The following is a 20,470-nucleotide window of genomic DNA, read 5'->3' as shown; positions in this document are numbered from 1 at the left end:
TTTGGAGACATTTAGAGATAGAACATTATATCTACTACTGTGGGCAAGAATGAAATGGAGTAGCCATCATAGTCAACAAAAGACTCCAAAATGCAGTACTTGGATGCAGTCCCCAAAACGGCAGAATGATCTCTGTTCGTGTCCAAGGCTAACCATTCAATATCATGGTAATCCAAGTCTATGTCCTGACCAGTAATGCTGAAGAAGCTGCAGTTGAACAGTTCTCTGAAGACTTACAAGACCTTCTAGAACTAACACCCAAAAAAGATATCTTTTTCATTATAGGGGGCTGGAATGCAAAAGTAGGGAGTCAATAAATAGTTGGAGTAAGGGGCAAATTTGGTCTTGGAGTGCAGAATGAAGCAGGGCAAAGGCTAACTAATAGAGTTATGCCAAGAGAATACACTGGTCATAGCAAACACCCTCTTCCAACAACACAACAGAAAACTCCACACATGGACATCACAGGATGGTCAATACTGAAATCAGATTGATTATATTCTTTGTAGCCAAAGATGGAGAAGCTCTATATAGTCAGCAAAGACAAGACTGGAAGCTGACTGTGGCTCAGATCATGAACTCCTTATGGCAAAATTAAGACTTTTAAATTGAAGAAAGTAGGGAAAACCACTAACCATTCAGGTATGACCTAAATCAAATTCCTTATGATTATACAATGGAAGTGAGAAATAGATTCAAGGGATTAGATCTGATAGAGTGCCTGATGAACTATGGATGGAGGTTTGTGGCCTCGTACAGGAGGCAGTGATCAAGACCATCCCCACGAAAAAGAAATGCAAAGAGGCAAAATGGTTGTCTGAGGAGGCCTTACAAATAGCTATGAAAAGAAGAGAAGCTAAAGGCAAAGGAGAAAAGGAAAGATATACCCATTAGAATGCAGAGTTCCAAAGAATAGCAAGGAGAGATAAGAAAGCCTTCCTCAGTGATCAGTGCAAAGAAATAGAGGAAAACAACAGAATGGGAAAGACTAGAGACCTCTTCAAGAAAATTTGAGATACCAAGAGATATTTTCATGCAAAGATGGGCACAATAAAGGACAGAATGGTATGGCTGTAACAGAAGCAGAAGATATTAAGAAGACATGGCAAGAATACACAGAAGAACTGTACAAAAAAGTTCTTCATAACCCAGGTAATCACGATGGTGTGATCACTCATGTAGAGCCAGACATCCTGGAATGTAAAGTCAAGTGGGCCTTAGGAAGCATCACAACGAACAAAGCTAGTGGAGGTGATGGAATTCCAGTTGAGTTATTTCAGATCCTAAAACATGATGCTGTGAAAGTGCTGCAGTCAATATGCCAGCAAATTTGAAAAACTCAGCAGTAGCCACAGGACTGAAAAAGTTCAGATGCCAAAGAATGCTCAAACTACCACATAATTACACTCATCTCACAGGCTCACAAAGTAATGCTCAAAATTCTCCAAGCCAGGCTTCAATGGTACGTGAATCGTGAACTTCCAGATGTTCAAGCTGGATTTAGAAAAGGCAGCGGAACCAGATATCAAATTGCCAACATCCGTTGGATCATCAAAAAAGCAAGAGAAATCCATAAAATTGTCTACTTCTGCTTTATTGACTATACCAAAGCCTTTGACCGTATGGATCACAAAAAAAGTGTGGAAAAATTTTCAAGATATAGGAATACCAGACCACCTGACATGCCTCCTGAGAAATCTGCATGTAGGTCAAGAAGCAACAATTAGAACTGGACATGGAAAAACAGACTGGTTCCAAATCGGGAAAGGAGTACATCAAGGCTGTATATTGTCACACTGCTTATTTAACATATGCAGAGTACATCATGAAAAATGCTTGGCTGGATGAAGCACAAACTTGAATTAAGATTGTCAGTAGAAGCATCAATAACCTCAGATATGCAGTTGACACTACCCTTATGGTAGAACGTGAAGAACAACTAAAGAGCCTCTTGATGAAAGTGAAAGAGAAGAGCGAAAAATCTGTCTTAAAGCTCAACATTCAGAAAACTAAGATCATGGCATCTTGACAGTCTTTATTTTGGGGGGCTCCAGAATCACTGCAGATGGTGACTGCAGCCATGAAATTAAAAGACGCTTGCTGCTTGGGAGAAAAGTTATACCAACCTAGACAGCATATTAAAAAGCAGAGACATTTCTTTGCCAACAAAGGTCCATCTAGTCAAGGCTATTATTTTTCCAGTTGTCCTGTATGGATATGAGGGTTGGACTATAAAGAAAGCTGAGCACTGAAGAATTGATGCTTTTGAACTGTGGTGTTGGAGAAGACTCTTGAGAGTACCTTGGACAGCAAGGAGATCCAACCAGTCCATCCTAAAGCAAATCAGTCCTGAATATTCATTGGAAGGACTGATGCTGAAGCTGAGCTGACACATTTGAAAAGACACTGATGCTGGGAAAGATTGAAGACAGGAGGAAAGGGGACAACAGAGGATGAGATGGTTGTATGGCATTACTGACTCGATGGATGTGAGTTTGATCAAGCTCCGGGAGTTGGTCAGAAAAGCCTGGAGTGCTGCAGTCCATGGGGTTGCAAAGAGACAGACACAACTGAGTGACTGAACTGAACTGAGTTAGACTGGTTGCTTGTATTTGGATTAATTACTATGAGTTTGTCTTCTCAAGTGTAAAATGGAGATATTATAAATGTCAAAACAATATTGTCTGGTTTGTTCTTCCAGATTAATTTTAGAATGATTTTCTAAGGCTCCTCAAAATTCGCAGTAAAGTTTTTATTTGAAATATATTAAATATTTAAATCAAACTTCTCAAGAACTTTGTTAATAGACTTCCTGAGTCCGTGGGATATCTATATTAAATCAATCCCTGTTTTATATCTCTGAATAAAGTAGGTTTTTCTTGAGATTTACTGAGTTTTGTATTAGTGTTCTACAAGGTAAGTGTGTTTTATTGTTGCTAGATTTAATGAAATGTTTTTCTATCTTCTGTTCATTAATTGCATATATGAACATTACTACTTTATAACTGTAGTACATTTATAGTTATATGATCTCTTTATAATTCCCTTTTCCCATTTAGCTTTATACATATTACTGATCTATCTCTAATGTCTATCAATGTAAATCACAATATATGCAATATGATAACTTTATCTACTTCATTTCTAGAGTTTTATTGCATATTTCTTCACCTTAATATTGTCTACATATTTCTACTCTAGCTGTCCTTTTCATTTATACTATTCCTTCTTGAGACTGAGTCCTTGTAAGGAAAGGAGTGTATTCTCCTTATATTTGTGGTCTGGTAAAATTAAACTAATGCCTGACATGAAGTAAACACTCAAATGTTTTAAGTGAATGCCTGAGTGAATAATTTTGAGCTTCAGATTCAAGATTGTTGTGGGTTATCAATGGAAAGCATTAAACAAGACAGAGAAGCAGACAGAAGTTAAATGGCACAGACACAGAGCCTTGGTACCCAAGAGACTCATGTGGAAGGAGGCCAAATAGATAATTGACTTCCCAATCAGGATAGATACAGGGGATACCTAACTGATATATCGCTGAAGTGGAGAGAAAGTTGCCCATCTGGTCTTTCATCCTGTGAATATAAGCAGCAAGGCTGTGTTAATCCCAACTGGCTGGTCAGTGAAGCAAGAGAACTCCATTTATTATTGATTCCGGGACAAAGAGAGACAGCCAGCAGTTAACCAGATATGGGACTGAACTCTGACAGGTTGGATCATAGGAAACTATTCTGTAATCAGCATACCAGAAGAAATTAAACCTTTGATTTGATTAAGAGAAAGTGTTCTATAATAAATAAGTACAGTATGAAATAACTCAATGAATTTACTCACCAGTTGAGACTAACATGTGCCACTAATTGCAGCAATAATAAAAATAAACACAGAACTAGCTAATGTTTATTAAGGATTTATTAGATGCCAAGCATGTGATTGGTGCTCTACAGAGATTAACTCACTTAATCCTCAAGTCAATGAATTCAGTGTGATTTTGGTTGTATTTTACATGTGGGAAAATACAGCTTAGAAAGCTTGGTGAGTAGCTTGAATAAATTCACATACTAGTATGTGGTGAAACTGATTTGTGAGGAAAAGTCACAATTATCAATCACTACTTTTTTTCACATGAAGAGCTTTAACATAAATACCAATGTCAGAGCTTCACTTTCAGGCATTATTACTTAATTGATCTGGAGTAGGGTTTGGTGATATTGGTATTTTTTAAAAAGGTACATGGTGATTTCAACATGAACTGGGTTGAGAACCATTGACCTACCAAGGCCCATTACTGACAGTTTAGCCTTGCCCTCCAGTTGTACCTTGTCAATACAAAGGAAGGACAATAGTCATATAATTTCAAATAGTTTTAAGATTTATTTTCATTCTTCTATCCTCTGTGCATTGTCCGTATTTATTTATCCTGGGTTTACCTCTCTGATCCTGCCTGCTGATTGATTGTTTCCTGCCTGCTATTGTCTCCTGGAATGTTTCAGTATACAGCCTGGGTTATAAAGTATCTTATGTTTTGCCTCTGCTGCTGCTGCTGCTGCTGCTAAGTCGCTTCAGTCGTGTCTGACTCTGTGTGACCCCATAGACGGCAGCCCACCAGGCTCCTCCATCCATGGGATTCTCCATATCTATATTGAGATAGGATTGCTATTATCATGCCTTCACTGCTCTTGTAAATCTTTCCCTATATTCTTCTCAGTTTTATCAAACAGGTTGTAGTTGATTAGGTTTTATTAAAATCAGTTGATTAGGTTTCTTAAATGCCTCATTGTATTAGTTTTACTAATGATTGATTTAACAGTGCTTATACAAATTGCTGTAAATAATAAGTTTCTGGTTCTAGATATTTCCATGTAGTCAAAAAATTATACTAAGACCAGATTCCCACCACCTTTCTGTATTTTCCAACATAATAATTTACCCTTCCTCCATTTCTAACACAGGCAATATTATTAAAATGAAGTACTATCACAACAATAGGGAAATGGGCAGAAGGCATATATACACACTTGAGGAAAAATGAAGTACAAAAAGAAATATAAAAATAGTCAATCTAATCAGTGAAACACCAATGAAATATTTTTATATATGGATTAGCAACATTTTTTTCAGATATTCTACCTTATAATTTATATATTTATTATTTTATTGTTCATGGTGTCATCATGATTGAATGCAGTCTCCACAAGGGAGGCAATTTTGTCTGTTTTGGTCAGTGATATATTGTAAGATCTGAAGCCAATGCCTGTCCTTACATAGACAATAATAAATATTTCCCAAAGAAATAAATACTTGTGTGAGTGGGTCCATAACAAAGATGTGTGGTGCATTGTATATATTATTATAAAACCGGCAGGGGTATGAATTCATGTAATAATTCTAAAGAGAAATCTGTGAAAGGGTATCATGATTTTAAAAAAAATAGATTTTCTTTGGATGATTATTCACTTACACTTCTAAACTGTGCTTTAAGGATGCAGTCAGTAAAGTGGAGATTTATAGATAGAAAACCATGTTCATAGCATTGATAATCATATGGGAAACAAATATAGCTTATTTTAAGTAAAATGTGGTGTTTGCATTCTTTCAAAATAGACTACTGTGAAAATGCAGTAATGTTAAATGAAAGATGGAGGGTGGATAATAGAGGATGGTTCCAATTTTGTAAAAATTGAGATACAGAGACAGACAAGTTATAAACCAAAGTGATAACACTAATTATTATCACTCAGACAGATTCTCAGAGCTACCAGGGAATCTAATAGTAATTAATCTGGTAGTAAAAAAAGTTTAATTTTTTTCTTTGTAGTAGTATAAAATGCATAAAATTTCTAAAAGAATGTATTAATATATTGCTTTGTGATCAGAAAGATACTTCATTTATTAAAATTATCTTTGTAATTCTCCAAACTCTGAGGATATATTAAATAATCTGTTACAATGTAACCTTCACAGGGCAAGTCTTTTTATCTGCTTTGTTCATTAGTGGATTCCCCATACCTAGAATAATGTTTGGGATAAAGTAGTACTCCAAAATACCTTTTGAACAAATGAATGCGTGTGCAAACAACTAATGTGTCTCCCTCTTTTGAAGGCAATTTCAAAGTGTTAAGGACTGATCAGTTCCTTTTTCTGTTGAGTTGAACAATTGATCCATCCATCTGGTGGCTCAGTTTGTAAAAAGTCTGCCTGCAGTGCCGGAGACCCAGGTTCAATACCTGAGTCGGAAAGATCCCTTGGAGAAAGAAATGGCAACCCACTTCAGTATTCTTCCATGGAGAATTCCATGGACAGAGGAGCCTGTGGGCTATAGTCCATGCAGTCACAAAGAGTCGGACAGGACTGAATGACTAACACTTCACTTTCAAGTGCTATTCATAGGATGTCTTCTTTCCACTGAGGAGAGACTGCTTTCTCAGGGGATGAAAATTATCTTTTTCATCATTTTGGAGGGAAATGACCAACACATGGCAGATGTGGATTCTAATGTATGTGAAATTTAAAATGCTTATGACAGAAATCTTTTGGACTGCAGCCTACCAGGCTCCTCTGTCCATGGGATTTTCTAGACAAAAGTACTGGAGTGGGGTGCCATTGCCTTCTCCGTTATCTTTAGTAAGTAACTTTAAATTATCTGAGTGTCCTCAGATGTAAAGAAAACCATAATTGTTAGTGAATATTGTTATTTTGTTATCCAGTTAAAATTTGTTCAGTTCCCCATCTATAGAGAATAAAAGGAATATAAAAATAATACTGTTGGGGATGGAAACTTATTGAAAAAGGACAATAGGCCAATAATATATAAGAAATGCTATATTGTGTTTCATTGTAATTCAGTAAAGGGATGTTTGCAAGTAAGTTTTACCATGTAGCATGCAGTTTAGATTTATGCAGTTAGATATATTCCTTATTTAAAAATTTATATTTATTGCATATTTTCTCAAAACTAAAATCAAGAATGATGGATTTAATAGTAGCATTTGTTTTTTAATAAAATATTAAATAAGACTGTATCAGTGTGTACAATGAGTTTCTATTTTACACAGAGTTCTTTATTTTTTCTCTAGGATTCAGAATTTCCTACACATATGCAACCAAATCCAAACCTGGATTTAGGCAAAGAGAATCTTTGTCCAGCAAAATTTGACTACAAGCTGAATAACATATTCAGACTTCACGAACTTCCAGTGAGCTGGTAGGATTCTTGATGTTTTATTAATACTTTTGAGGTTTTATTGTCATGTCTAAATTTTGATGCTCTTGTAGCTGTTTATGATCAAAGTGGTTTGCTCTTAGCCTGTATCTGAAATTACTACTTGTAACACTGAAAGAATCTGCTTAAAGCTGCTGCAAGAACCTCAATACTAATTGGTTTAGGCACTTGATGGCAGTACAGCCCAAGTGCACGACTGTGCATTTTTAATGTAGAGGTTGCAGGTTCTTGGTTAAAATGAAGCACACGTTGTTTTTAGAGAGGTTTGTAGGATTTTTTTAAAAATAGGATCTCAGCAACTATGCATTTCATTTGATTATTTTACCTAAAATTTTGCCAGTGTACTTTTTTTTCCTCATTAACACATTGTTTTGTTTTCTTTTGAGGATCATAGTTTTGCAAACCATAATCACATCAGTGTGAAAGTGAAGCCTATTATTTGGTATTTATTAAAATGTACTATTTTATGAATCTGAATATTTACATTTATAGCAAATGTTTAAAATCTTGTAAAATTTATACTGCTCTTATTTAGAGTGTTTGAGAAAAATATTTCTGTGAAGAATCAGTAAATATACAGCCTATCATAGATTTCTATGGTAGATTAATTTCTTACTAAGTGGTCAGCTTTTGTAAATAATCATAGATATATCATTTTGATTACAGTTTAGGTAAGTAATATTGTTTTCTTGTATTTGTTCATATAATCCCAAGTTTATTACTGACCTTTAAGAACTCTAGGATTTGTACAAAAATACTTGACATACATGTTTGTCATAATAACTCCTGTTATATTTGAAAGAAAATGAAAAGTGAAAGTGTTAGTCACTCAATTGTGTCCGACTCTTTGTGGCCCCATGGACTGTAGCCCGCCTGGCTCCTCTGTCCATGGGATTCTCCTGGCAAGAAGAGTCGCGTGGGTTGCCTTTTCTTCTCCAGGGAATCTCCCCCACTCAGGGATGGAACCTGGGTCTCCACTTTGCAGGCAGACTCTACCAATTGAGCCCCTAGGGAAGCCCCTGTTGTGTTTAATGAGGACGAATGTCTCAGAAGAGAGTGTTAACCAACTCTAATAACGTACACTTACCTGTGATGAGATTTTCATTTGCTCTGAATGAACTTCTGTGGAATTTACTTTCTAAGACCCATTTGTTTGATTATTTGCATGTACCAAGAATACTGTCTATGGTACCCTGCTTATGAGCACAGTAAATATGATCTTTTCTGCCATGATGAAAACCTGTAGGTTAATGAATTGAAAAAGTTTGTTAGTAAAAAGAACTATAATAATGATACATTCATTCCTTAAATAGTCTATTTCAACTTAAAACAGTTCATCTGCACTCACATCCCAGTCTTTTGATGTAAGGTCATGACTTTTTCTTTGATTAAGTGACTGTTGATTGGAATTCTACATCATATTTCTTTCCAATAATGCATCACCAACAAGTTCAATTTTGTAATTTCCGTAATCTAAAACAAGAGCTTGAGACACTCAGATGATCTCACTTTTCTGCAGCATTAATTTAATTTTCATTGATAGCAGTTCTGCTTATCACACTCATATTTCATCACCTTGATTAATTTTTAATTATTTCACAGTAGCAAACACAACAGGCTTTTGAAGGGCGAATAACAAACTCCTTTGATGCTTTGTGATCCTGGACCTCAGCTGGTAGGAACAGCCTGTGCTAGTCTGCTGGTGCACAATCTGGGATCTCTGAACAGTATAGGTACTGTAAGCGCAGCCTACAGTGACCAATGACTATGTGAAGGTTAAGAGAGAAGCTTTCGCTAAATGAAAACAAGGAAAAGAAAACATGGGAAACATTTGACTCTTAGTCAAAGACAAAATCTAGATTTCAGCTGAATTTATTTGCAGCCTTTGGAAAGACAGCTGCCCTGATAACTACTACTGCAACCCAGGGAACAATTTCTCTGTCATAATCTTCACTAGTTAGCCCATTAGGAGAAAATATTCTAGCATTATGAGTTAGACAGTAAGAAAAAACAGATCAATTGTGAGTAGAAAATGATAATCACTAATCTTCCAGAGTAACATACCTCAAAGGAAAATTAAGCTGTGACTTTGGGACAACTCATTTCCCTGGGAACCCCCCTCCCTTTTTTTTTTTCTCTCTGACTGTTTGTTTCTTTTCAATTTGTCTCACTTTCTGCTTCCTGATACAGCCATTTCTTTTGGGTTCCAGGTTTGTTTTTCCCCCTCCTACCTTGTTTTCTTCTACTGCTTTCTCTGTATTCTTATTGTATACCACCAGTCCTTAACTGGCCATAATAAAAAACTCAACTGTAAATTTCTAGTGTTGCTCAGATAATTTAATATTCTCTGTTCTTAATTTTAAAACCAATTACCACACTCCCTTCAGTCCATATATACACGCAGAAGTTTGGTACTTTATAAGTCTTTAATGTTGCTCAGTCCATCGGTCATGTCCAGCTCTTTTAGACCCCATGGACTTCAGCACTCCAAGCTTCCCTGTCCTTTACTATCTCCCAGAGTTTGCTCAAACTCATGTCCATTGAGTCGATGATGCCATCCAATCATCTTATCCTCTGTTGCCCCTTTCTCATCCTGCCCTCAGTCTTTCCCAGTATTAGGTTCTTTTTTTTTTTTAAACTTTACATAATTGTATTAGTTTTGCCAAATATCAAAATGAATCCACCACAGGTATACATGTGTTCCCCATCCTGAACCCTCCTCCCTCCTCCCTCCGCATACCATCCCTCTGGGTCGTCCCAGTGCTCTAGCCCCATGCATCCAGTATCGTGCATCGAACCTGGACTGGCATCTCGTTTCATACATGATATTTTACATGTTTCAATGCCATTCTCCCAAATCTTCCCACCCTCTCCCTCTCCCATAGAGTCCATAAGACTGTTATATACATCAGTGTCTCTTTTGCTGTCTTGTACAAAGGGTTATTGTTACCATCTTTCTAAATTCCATATGTATGCGTTAGTATACTGTAATGGTGTTTTTCCTTCTGGCTTACTTCACTCTGTATAATAGGCTCCAGTTTCATCCGCCTCATTAGAACTGATTCAGATGTATTCTTTTTAATGGCTGAGTAATACTCCATTGTGTATATGTACCACAGCTTTCTTATCCATTCATCTGCTGATGGACATCTAGGTTGCTTCCATGTCCTGGCTATTATAAACAGTGCTGCGATGAACATTGGGGTACATGTGTCTCTTTCCCTTCTGAGGAGAACATAGGCAAAACACTCTCTGACATACATCACAGCAGGATCCTCTATGACCCACCTCCCAGAATATTGGAAATAAAAGCAAAAATAAACAAATGGGACCTAATTAACCTTAAAACCTTCTGCACATCAAAGGAAACTATTAGCAAGGTGAAAAGACAGCCTTCAGAATGGGAGAAAATAATAGCAAATGAAGCAACTGACAAACAACTAATCTCAAAAATATACAAGCAACTCCCACAGCTCAACTCCAGAAAAATAAATGACCCAATCAAAAAATGGGCCAAAGAACTAAATAGACATTTCTCCAAAGAAGACATACAGATGGCTAACAAACACATGAAAAGATGCTCAACATCACTCATTATCAGAGAAATGCAAATCAAAACCACTATGAGGTACCATTTCACACCAGTCAGAATGGCTGCGATCCAAAAGTCTACAAATAATAAATGCTGGAGAGGGTGTGGAGAAAAGGGAACCCTCTTACACTGTTGGTGGGAATGCAAACTAGTACAGCCACTATGGAGAACAGTGTGGAGATTCCATAAAAAACTGGAAATAGAACTGCCTTATGATCCAGCAATCCCACTGCTGGGCATACACACTGAGGAAACCAGTATTAGGTTCTTTTCCAGTGAGTCAACTCTTTGCATAAAGTGGCCAAAGTATTGGAGCTTCAGCTTTAGCATCCATCTTTCCAGTGAATAGTCAGGGTTGATTTCCTTTAGGATTAACTGCTTTGATCTCCTTGCTCTCCAAGGGACTCTCAAGAGTCTTCTCTAACACCACAGTTTGAAGACATCAGTTCTTCAGTGCTCAGCCTCCTTTATGGTCCAACTGTCACATCCATACATGACTACTGGAAAAACCATAGCTCTGACTATGTGGACCTTTGTCAGCATAGTGACGTCTCTGCTTTCTAATACACTATCTAGGTTTATAATAGTTTTTCTTCCAAGGAACAAGTGTCTTTTAATTTCATGGCTGCAGTCACTGTCTGCAGTGATTTTGGAGTGCAAGAAAATATAGTCTGTCACTGTTTCCATTGTTTCCTCATCTATTTACCATGAAGTTATGGGACTCGATGCCATGATCTCACTTTTTTGAATGTTGAGGTCTTTAATAGTATAATGTTCATTGACTCAATTATATGTTTCTTTGAAGAATAAAAAAAATTGCTTTATATGTAGCTGTGAATTTATTTTGATTTTAAATTACCATGAGTGTAAATGAAATTCTTCCTCTATGGTGTATAGGTTTCTTAACTTCATCAAAATAACAATAACAGTAATAACAATGATAATGAAAGAATATCAATAATAACAATAAACCATTTTAGTAAGCATCTGTAAATGCCAGGATTCAGCTGTTTCCCCTGTTTCTTTATGTCTCTCTGTCTCTGTCTCTTTTACTTACACATTCACACACACACAGATGAGGCTCAGAAACCTTGTGAATTACACAGAAAGAATTTGTATCAGGTCCAGTTAACTCAAAAACAAACCACAAAATAGTGGATAAGTCCATACATTGTATTAAAGAAAAAGACCAAGGAAATAGTTTCTATTTTTACAATCAAGCATATAAATTTGTCAGTAACCTACAACTATATAACCCATGAGTTTGGCCAAGATACTTTTTCCCCTGACAAATTTAACCTAGGATAATTGCTTTAAACTTAAATATTAAAATAATTCATTAGACTGTTTTTAAGTGCAGAATTTGCTAATTATATATTGTTTCCCTGGAAAACACAGATTTATTAAAATGTATTTTTGCTGGATTTTTCTAATAAGGTCATAATAAAATAAATGCACATTAAATTCCATATAATTTAAAAATTCTTGGTGTCTTACTAATTTTCATTTTTATAGAGTGCAGTTTCATAGGTTAAATCAGATTAGTTAACAGAGTTTTTGAATACTAAGATAGCTGTCTTTCTCCTGACTTTACAAGATGCTTTACATCAGCCTAGAACATTAACTCCCATTAGTTAAAAAAAAAACATTTTCTTGACCAACCACCCCCTCCCTGCCCCCACCAAACCTATGCTGTTTCCCCAGAAGCTGCTCTGCTCATTTCCCTAAAAAGGTTGGCAGTAGTGCTGATTGAACTAACAGTTTTTACTTACTCTTCCCATTCAGTGGAACTCCTCTGTCCTCTACTCTGGAACTGACTCTTGTCAGTCATTGGCTGCTGCCATGCCCACCACCAGTGGCCACTCACTCATTCTTCTCCTCTTAGCTGCAGTTGATAGAGCCCACCACCCCTGTGATTACTCTCTTGACTTCATTATTTGCCTGGTCCTGGTCTTCCTGCTGGGTCCCAGACTGTCCTGCTCAGTGTCTTGTCAGTAGGCTGCTTCTCTTCTGCCAGACTTATGGCTGGTAACTGCTCTGGCTCAGCCTTCTGGCTTCATCTTTTCACAGTCTACACTTTTTCCTGTGGCCTCTTCCAAGCTCAGTCTTTAAGTACTCTCCACAGAGTAGGAAATGGCAACCCGCTCCAGTATTCTTACCTGAAAAATCCCATGGACAGAGGAGCTTGTTAGACTACATTCCATGGGGTCACAAAGAGTCAGACATGACTGGGCAGCTGATCACACAATGATAGATAATCCCCTTAGCAATATCTCTACCATTGACATCTCCCTTGGGCTTGAACACCTAATAGGCTTCTTCAAATTACCATGTTCAGAAAGAACTCTTGTTTTCCCTCAGAAAACTGGCTCTACTGATCTTCACCATTTTGCAAAAGCAAAATGTGAATTTACATGAACTTATTCAAGCTAACAGCCTAGAAGTAATTTTAATTACTCATTCTCTCACCCCACAATTCCCACCATCAATCCAAGAGTAAGTCTGATAGGTTTTGCCTCCAAAACACATTTACATTTTCCCACTTCTCTCTATCTATATTACTGTGGCCATATCTTACACTATTGCAAAAGCCTACTAATTCATTTACTTCATGCTAGCTAAATTTATCTTTTAAAAATATAAACCAGATGATAAAATTCACTGCTTTCAGTACGATAATGTCTCCCCCCTGTTTTAAAGTAAGATCCCAAACTTCTTACTGAGGCCTACAGCACTCTTCTGGTTGGGACCGTTGTCTACCTCTCGTTGCATTGACTGCATGCTCTCCCTGCTTCCTTGTTAAGACTAAACTACCCAATCTTCTCCCTATTCTTATCTCTGCCCTCCGGTCTTTATACTAACTCTTCCCTCTATTTGAGTTTTTACTTCTCCAGTTTGTGCATGTCTGGCTCATTCTTCTCTCTAAAATCTCAGCTCAGATGTTACCTCCTTGGGTAGGCAGTTCTTGAAATATGTAACTAATGTTTTACTCTTCATTCCTTCAGTTACTGTCAATCCTAACATTCTATTAATACTTTGTTTCCATCATGGAATTCAGCAGACATGCAGTATATATTATTTTGAAGTATTTTATAAAGTAATTAGCCTCCAATTAAAATAAATAAATTAATTTACCAAAAAAAATTGAAAAAGAACATGAAATCTTAGTGTTTTCCTAATTTATAGATGGCAGAGACTGGCTAAATACTCACCAATTCAGTTTCCTCCTCCCTGGGCCTATTGGAAGATTCTATCTCCTAGCCTTCTGAAGTGAGTCATCTCTTAAGTCTTCCAATAGGATACTCTGCTCTCTCCAGTTTCATCCTCATAGCTGGAATCAGCAAACTTTGAAAGTGACAAGTTGTGTGCTAGAAGGCAAGTGCATCTCTGGGTCATGTGTCGCTTGGAGAGTTTTCAGTTGTCATCAAGCTTTGCCTGACGTCCTGATTTAACTTCCCTAACTAATGCACAATATTTTTGTGAAAATAGATGCATTAGGATATATAAGATTAATGAAACATTTTAAAAAAAGAAAGACTGAAAGTACTTTCACATTTACTCATTCAGCAAAAATGTAGTTAGCATTTATCAGGTACGACTCTGGACCATTAACTAAATACATAGAAATATGTTTCCAGCAGCTTACATTTGTTACAAGGAACAAGTAATAAACCAATAGTGAACACATATATGCTCTTGTATCTTTGATGATCATAAGTGCTACAGAGAAACACAAAGCAGACAGAGGGACATGGAATAGAGGGTGGCTTGAGGTTAAACACAAGGAGCCAGGACTCTTCTGAGAAGCTGACATGTAATAAAAACCTGAAGTGGGTGAGGAAGTGAGACATACACCAAATAAAGAAGAAAATTAGAGTTGAGGAAACAACAAACGCAAAGTCCTATCCCATGAACTTCCATAGAAGCAGTCATCAGAAATAAATAAAAAGTGACTAAGTAGCTTTTAATGCAAAAAAAAAAAATGGGCATCATAGAAATGTAATTTTTTAGCATGGGTCTATATATTTCTGGTAGCATGTCCAGAATGTTCCAACAAGGAGTCTGCTAGAAACAGAGTAAGTGAACTTGAATTAATAGAAGAGGAGAAGAAAATGAAGTTAGGTACTTGGGGACCAGAGAGAGAGACTTAAGTCCTCACGAATCATAGTAAAGAGGACTGTGAATTTTATTCTGAGAATGCTGAAAAGCTATTAGAAGATTGCGAGAAGAATTATGCAATTTGGCTTATATTATATAACAACAAGATGTTCTGACAACTGTGTGGGAATTAGACTGTCAATGGAGGTTAAGAGTAGAAGCTGGCAGACTAGTTAGGAACTATTTCAGTAATTTAAGAGAGTTATAAAGATTTTCTGGGCTAGGTTATAGATAGTGTTATAGAGACTAAATGGTAAGATTTTTAGTTTTTGATGAGAAAGTGAGCAGGATTTTTGGGTAGGCTGGGTATAGGCTGAGAGAGAAGAATTACGGATGACTCCAGGGTTTTTGGTCAGATCAAATGAAGACAGAGTGGCTATTAATTTCAAGGCTAAGGGAGGGCCAGGTTTGGAATGTGGGGTTGGTCATGTCAAGTCTGGGAAGCTTATTAAACTTGCAAGTAGACTTAGAGGTGAATGGGACCCATTGGGCTCCACTGTGAACACAATTCACAGCTGCATGTGCTGCCTGGCAAGTAGTTAATTTCATGTCATTACTGTCCCATGCACTTCCATAGAAGCACCACCAGAAATAAAGAAAAAGTGACTAAGTAGCTTTTAATGCAAAAAAAATGGGCATCATGGAAATGTAATTTTTTAGCATAGATCAGTATCTCTGATCTTCTTTGGGCTACCAATTATATATGTTTATAAGGAATCACTACTATATTTTAAAATGTATTTCCAAGTTAAATATTAGATCCTTTTTATAACTATAAATTTAACTTGAATTTTACAATGTATATTTATAAAACGAGGATCCCTGGTGGCTTAGTGGTAAAGAATCTGCCTAAGATTCAGGAGACACAGGTTTGATTCCTGGGTTGAGAAGATTCCCTGGAGAAGCAAATAGCAACCTACTCCAGTATTCTTGCCTGGAAAATCCCATGGACAGAGGAGCCTCATGGACTTCAATCTATGGGGTTGCAAAAGAGACAGACATGACTTAGCGATTAAACAGCAATTTACAATAAGCTGAATTCTGTTATTTTCATGATATTTATATCCCTAACTAACTGCTGCTGCTGCTGCTAAGTCGCTTCAGTCGTGTCTGACTCTGTGTGACCCCATAGACGGCAGCCCACCAGGCTCCCCCAACCCTGGGATTCTCCAGGCAAGAACACTGGAGTGGGTTGCCATTTCTTCTCCAATGCATGAAAGTGAAAAGTGAAAGTGAAGTCGCTCAGTTGTGTCTGACTCCTAGCGACCCCATGGACTGCAGCCTACCAGGCTCCTCCTTCCATGGGATTTTCCAGGCAAGAGTACTGGAGTGGGGTGCCATTGCCTTCTCCTTATATCCCCTAAACAGACAAGCAATATATTAGAGCAAAATATATATTTAAACTTTGAATGATCAGAAGAAAAGAACTTATAGTCTCTTGAAACATCAAGAAAATTCTCCTTCAGTTCAGTTCAGTTCAATTGCTCAGTTGTGTCCGACTCTTTGCAACCCCATGAATCACAGCATGCCAGGCCTCCCTGTCCATCACCAACTCCCGGAGTTCACCCAAACTCATGTGCATTGAGTCGGTGATGCCATCCAGCCATCTCATCCTCTGTCGTCCCCTTATCCTCCTGCCCCCAATCCTTCCCATAATCAGGGTCTTTTCCAATGAGTCAGCTCTTCACATCAGGTGGCTAAAGTATTAGAGTTTCAGCCTCAGCATCAGTCCTTCCAATGAACACCCAAGACTGATCTCCTTTAGGATGGACTGGTTGGTTCCCTTGCAGTCCAAGGGACTCCCAAGAGTCTTCTCCAACACCACAGTTCAAAAGCATCAATTCTTCTGTGCTCAGTTTTCTTTATAGTCCAACTCTCACATCCATACATGACTACTGGAAAAACCATAGCCTTGACTAGACGGACCTTTGTTGGCAAAGTAATATCTCTGCTTTTTAATATGCTATATAGTCTCTTGAAACATCAAGAAAATTCTCCTTAGAAGGGTAATAATTATATTCAGTAAAATATTTGTAATCATTACTTACAAGGAGTGTACAGAATATTTTAAAACATTTTCTGTAGTATATAAATATATTCTGTTGATTTTGCGGTTTACTATCAAAGTACTAAGGTATTCAGTTATTTTCCATTAAATAATGATAATATTTATGACCTAAATATTTAAAAAGAAAGAGGAACATAAATTTATGGTAAATGTAAACATACATTTTTATGACCCATTTATCACTTTGTGTATGGTCCATAAATAAATACATCATCTAATTAGGAGATCAGATTCTCAATTTATTTCAGATTGTCTTTAGTGCCCTTGCCTGTATCTGTCTTCAGCTTTAAACTAGGCTTGTTTAGGCACTTTGGATTTGTTGAGCAGCTGTCATCTTCCAGAAGGTGTTCTGATTTTTTTTCTGAATCAAGTTACAGCTAAAATTATGGAAAGACCTTTTCATTGGTTATGCATGTTGCACAAAGCATTTTCAATTCCAGGGATGCGTAGACTCAGAGAGAGACCGACAGTTATCCTTCTGGGGCTATAACAGTTTTTCATTCTGTTTTTAATTATCTAGATCCATAATAATAACCACAGTGACCTACAAGAAGGTATTGTTGGACATATTATAATTATATATAGCAATTATGTGTAGCACAACAATGCATAAAATCCAACTTATTAATTAAGGTTGGTAAAAATAAAACTATGCTTGTCTTCCTTAGGACGTGGCTTCACTTTTTGAAAAAGTCTAGTCCTTCAGTTTTTACCTTAAACTCTTTTCTGGGGTATATTATTATGATAAGGAAAGTCAAATTTTCATGGAATGACAATGCAATAATTTTCCAATAAATATGGAAACTATCTCTCACTCTACTTTCTTGCTTAGCTGCCTGCTATTAATAGTATTTCCTATTATGTAATAGAAAGGGAAATGGAAGTTTACAAAAAAGTATAATCCTTAAAATACAGAATGTTAGGGAAGATGGTTTAGGGCAAATATCAATATACTTTTCTTTTGAGCAATATATTTACTGTTTGAAGCTATATCATAATCATACATATACTAACAATTCAGTTTAAATAATCAGGGATTACAAGATTTGATAAGTAATAAGTGGTTTCAGTAATTTTTATCATTACTTGGGATGTCTTACTTAAATTTGCCAAGACTTTGTCTTTAATCCATGCTAAAGTTGATGCACGTGGAATGATAGCTCACAAGTTATTTTTCCTTTGCTGTTCATAGATATATGGTGAATGAGCTATAAATATCAGTGCTTGTGACAGTACATTTAAGTCTTAAGCCAATTTTGGCAGTTTTTTATGTGGCCATGACCGAGATGAAGTTATCATGTTCATTTTATATGATTACTTTTTTCATATCAACAGTGTTTTATAATCTGAGTAAACAGTAAAACTTTTTTATTAGAGTATACCTCCAACAAGGTGACAATACTTGTACTTTGAATTGAACTTTAATTTAAAATTACTGACATTATCCCAAGACAATGCTATTAACTCAGTGAAAGTGAAAGTTACTCAGTGGTTTCTGACTGTCTTTGACCCCATAGACTCTATAATCCATTGAATTCCCCAGGCCAGAATACTGGAGAGGGTAGCCTTTCCCTTTGCCAGGGGATCTTCCCAACCCAGGAATTAAACCCAGGTATCCCGATTGCAGGCAGATTCTTTATCACCTGAGTCACCAGGGAAGCAGAGTACCTCATAAAATCAGACATTTCAATTTGCATGTTTTGTGAGCACCTCGGAGTTAATAGTTTTCAAAGGCAATTCCATCTTCTACCAACCCCTCCCTTCTACCCTCACTCCCTTCTTTCTCCTATTTTGGTTTGCGTCATTATCATCTGTATCGTCACCTAAGATCTGTGAATGTTTGGTCCTCCTAACCACTTAATCACATTCAGTCAGTCATTTAAGTCTATGTATTCTGTATCCAAAAAGAGCTGTGCACTATCCATTTCTCAGTCCATCAGCTAACACTTCGGCTTCTGTAACCTCCTCCTGCTGATCTCTCTGCCTCCAGTGTTCCTCCAACTTTAATTTATGCTCTTTACTGCCATTAGAGTAATCTTTCTAAAATGATTCTGAGATCTTATTTCTACTTTAAAATATTTTATTATATTTCAAGCCCTCAAGATATGCTTGACTCATCTCAGTCTAGCTCCAACCTATTTTTCTAGCTCTTCTTTTACTCTTAGCCTCCATACCACTATGGTCTAGACTCAGTCTTTTCACATGTTCATGTCTTAGCCACTTTCCTTTCACTGGAAACGTCTCTCCTTTTTTTCTGTTTGTAAATAAAGAGCAACCTAAAGAAATCCCCACATATAAATCTAACCCTAACCATCCTTTCTGGTCTGTTAGTACTGCTGCTGCTAAGTCGCTTCAGTCCTGTCCGACTCTGTGCGACCCCATAGACAGCAGCCCACCAGGCTCCCCTGTCCCTGGGATTCTCCAGGCAAGAACACTGGAGTGGGTTGCCATTTCCTTCTCCAATGAATGAAAATGAAAAGTGAAAGTGAAGTTGTTCAGTCGTGTTTGACTCCTAGCGACCCCATGGACTGCAGCCCACCAGGCCCCTCCGTCCATGGGATTTTCCAGGCAAGAGTACTGGAGTGGGTTGCCATTGCCTTCTCCAACAATATTAAAGGGTCATATAGAACAGATCCTATGGAATCCCTAAGATGGCTTATTTATATGTTTATGTCTCCAAACCCTCAACAAGGACTCTTGAGGGAACAGACCATGTCTCCTTATTAATAGCCCATGACATACAGGAGGTTCCTGGCATGTATTGAAGGAATGACTACATACTGTTATTCAGTCACTAAGTCATGTCTGACTCTCTGTGATCCCATGGACTGTAGCCTGCCAGTCTCCTCTGTCCATGCCCGTGGAATTTTCCAGGCTAGAATACTGTGGTTTTAGTTGCTAAGTCATGTCCAACTCTTGTGACCCTATGGACTGTAGCCTACAAGGCTCCTCTGTCCATGAGATTTTCCAGACAAGAATACTAGAGTATGTTGCCATTTCCTTCTCCAGGGGATCTTCCCAACCCAGGAATAGAACCGCATTCTTCTGTATTGCAGACAGATTCTTCAACAACTAATTTACGAGAGATCAAATCCACATCCCCTGCCTTTGAAGGTAGATTCTTTACCACTGAGCCAACTGGATATATTAGCTATAAAAAATATTCTCACAGTAACTATAGCTACTTCTGTCATGCACTCAAGACCTAGTTCTTTCACATTTGTCAGGAAGTGTAAAAAAGATTCCTTTAATATAGACTGTCTTCTTTGTCAGACTTTCTTTTCTTATTCTTACTTGTCTGTACCCTCAACATGTACTTTCTCCTCTCAGATCCTAGACATTTGACATTTTACTATTAAGACTTTTGTTGGATTCATTACTCTTATGCTTTTCCCTCACCCAGTTGCCCTCTTTGATTTGTTTC

At 37.2% G+C, this 20,470-nt stretch overlaps 1 protein-coding gene across 1 annotated transcript in view; it reads left to right on the top strand.

The window, feature by feature from the left end:
- The window catches only part of SPAG16 (sperm associated antigen 16), a 1,070,067-nt gene that overhangs the window by 148,205 nt on the left and 901,392 nt on the right, over positions 1–20,470 (top strand). Inside the window, exon 10 of the mRNA XM_070387101.1 lies at positions 7,083–7,210. Within this exon, the coding sequence (XP_070243202.1) occupies positions 7,083–7,210 (128 nt within the window). The remainder of the gene's footprint in view (positions 1–7,082; positions 7,211–20,470) is intronic.

The sequence above is a fragment of the Bos mutus genome, chromosome 2 (genome assembly GCF_027580195.1).
Source record: "Bos mutus isolate GX-2022 chromosome 2, NWIPB_WYAK_1.1, whole genome shotgun sequence".
NCBI lineage: Eukaryota > Metazoa > Chordata > Mammalia > Artiodactyla > Bovidae > Bos > Bos mutus.
The sequence above is the reverse complement of the archived record's forward strand: the minus strand, read 5'-3'. Positions and strand labels throughout refer to the sequence as shown.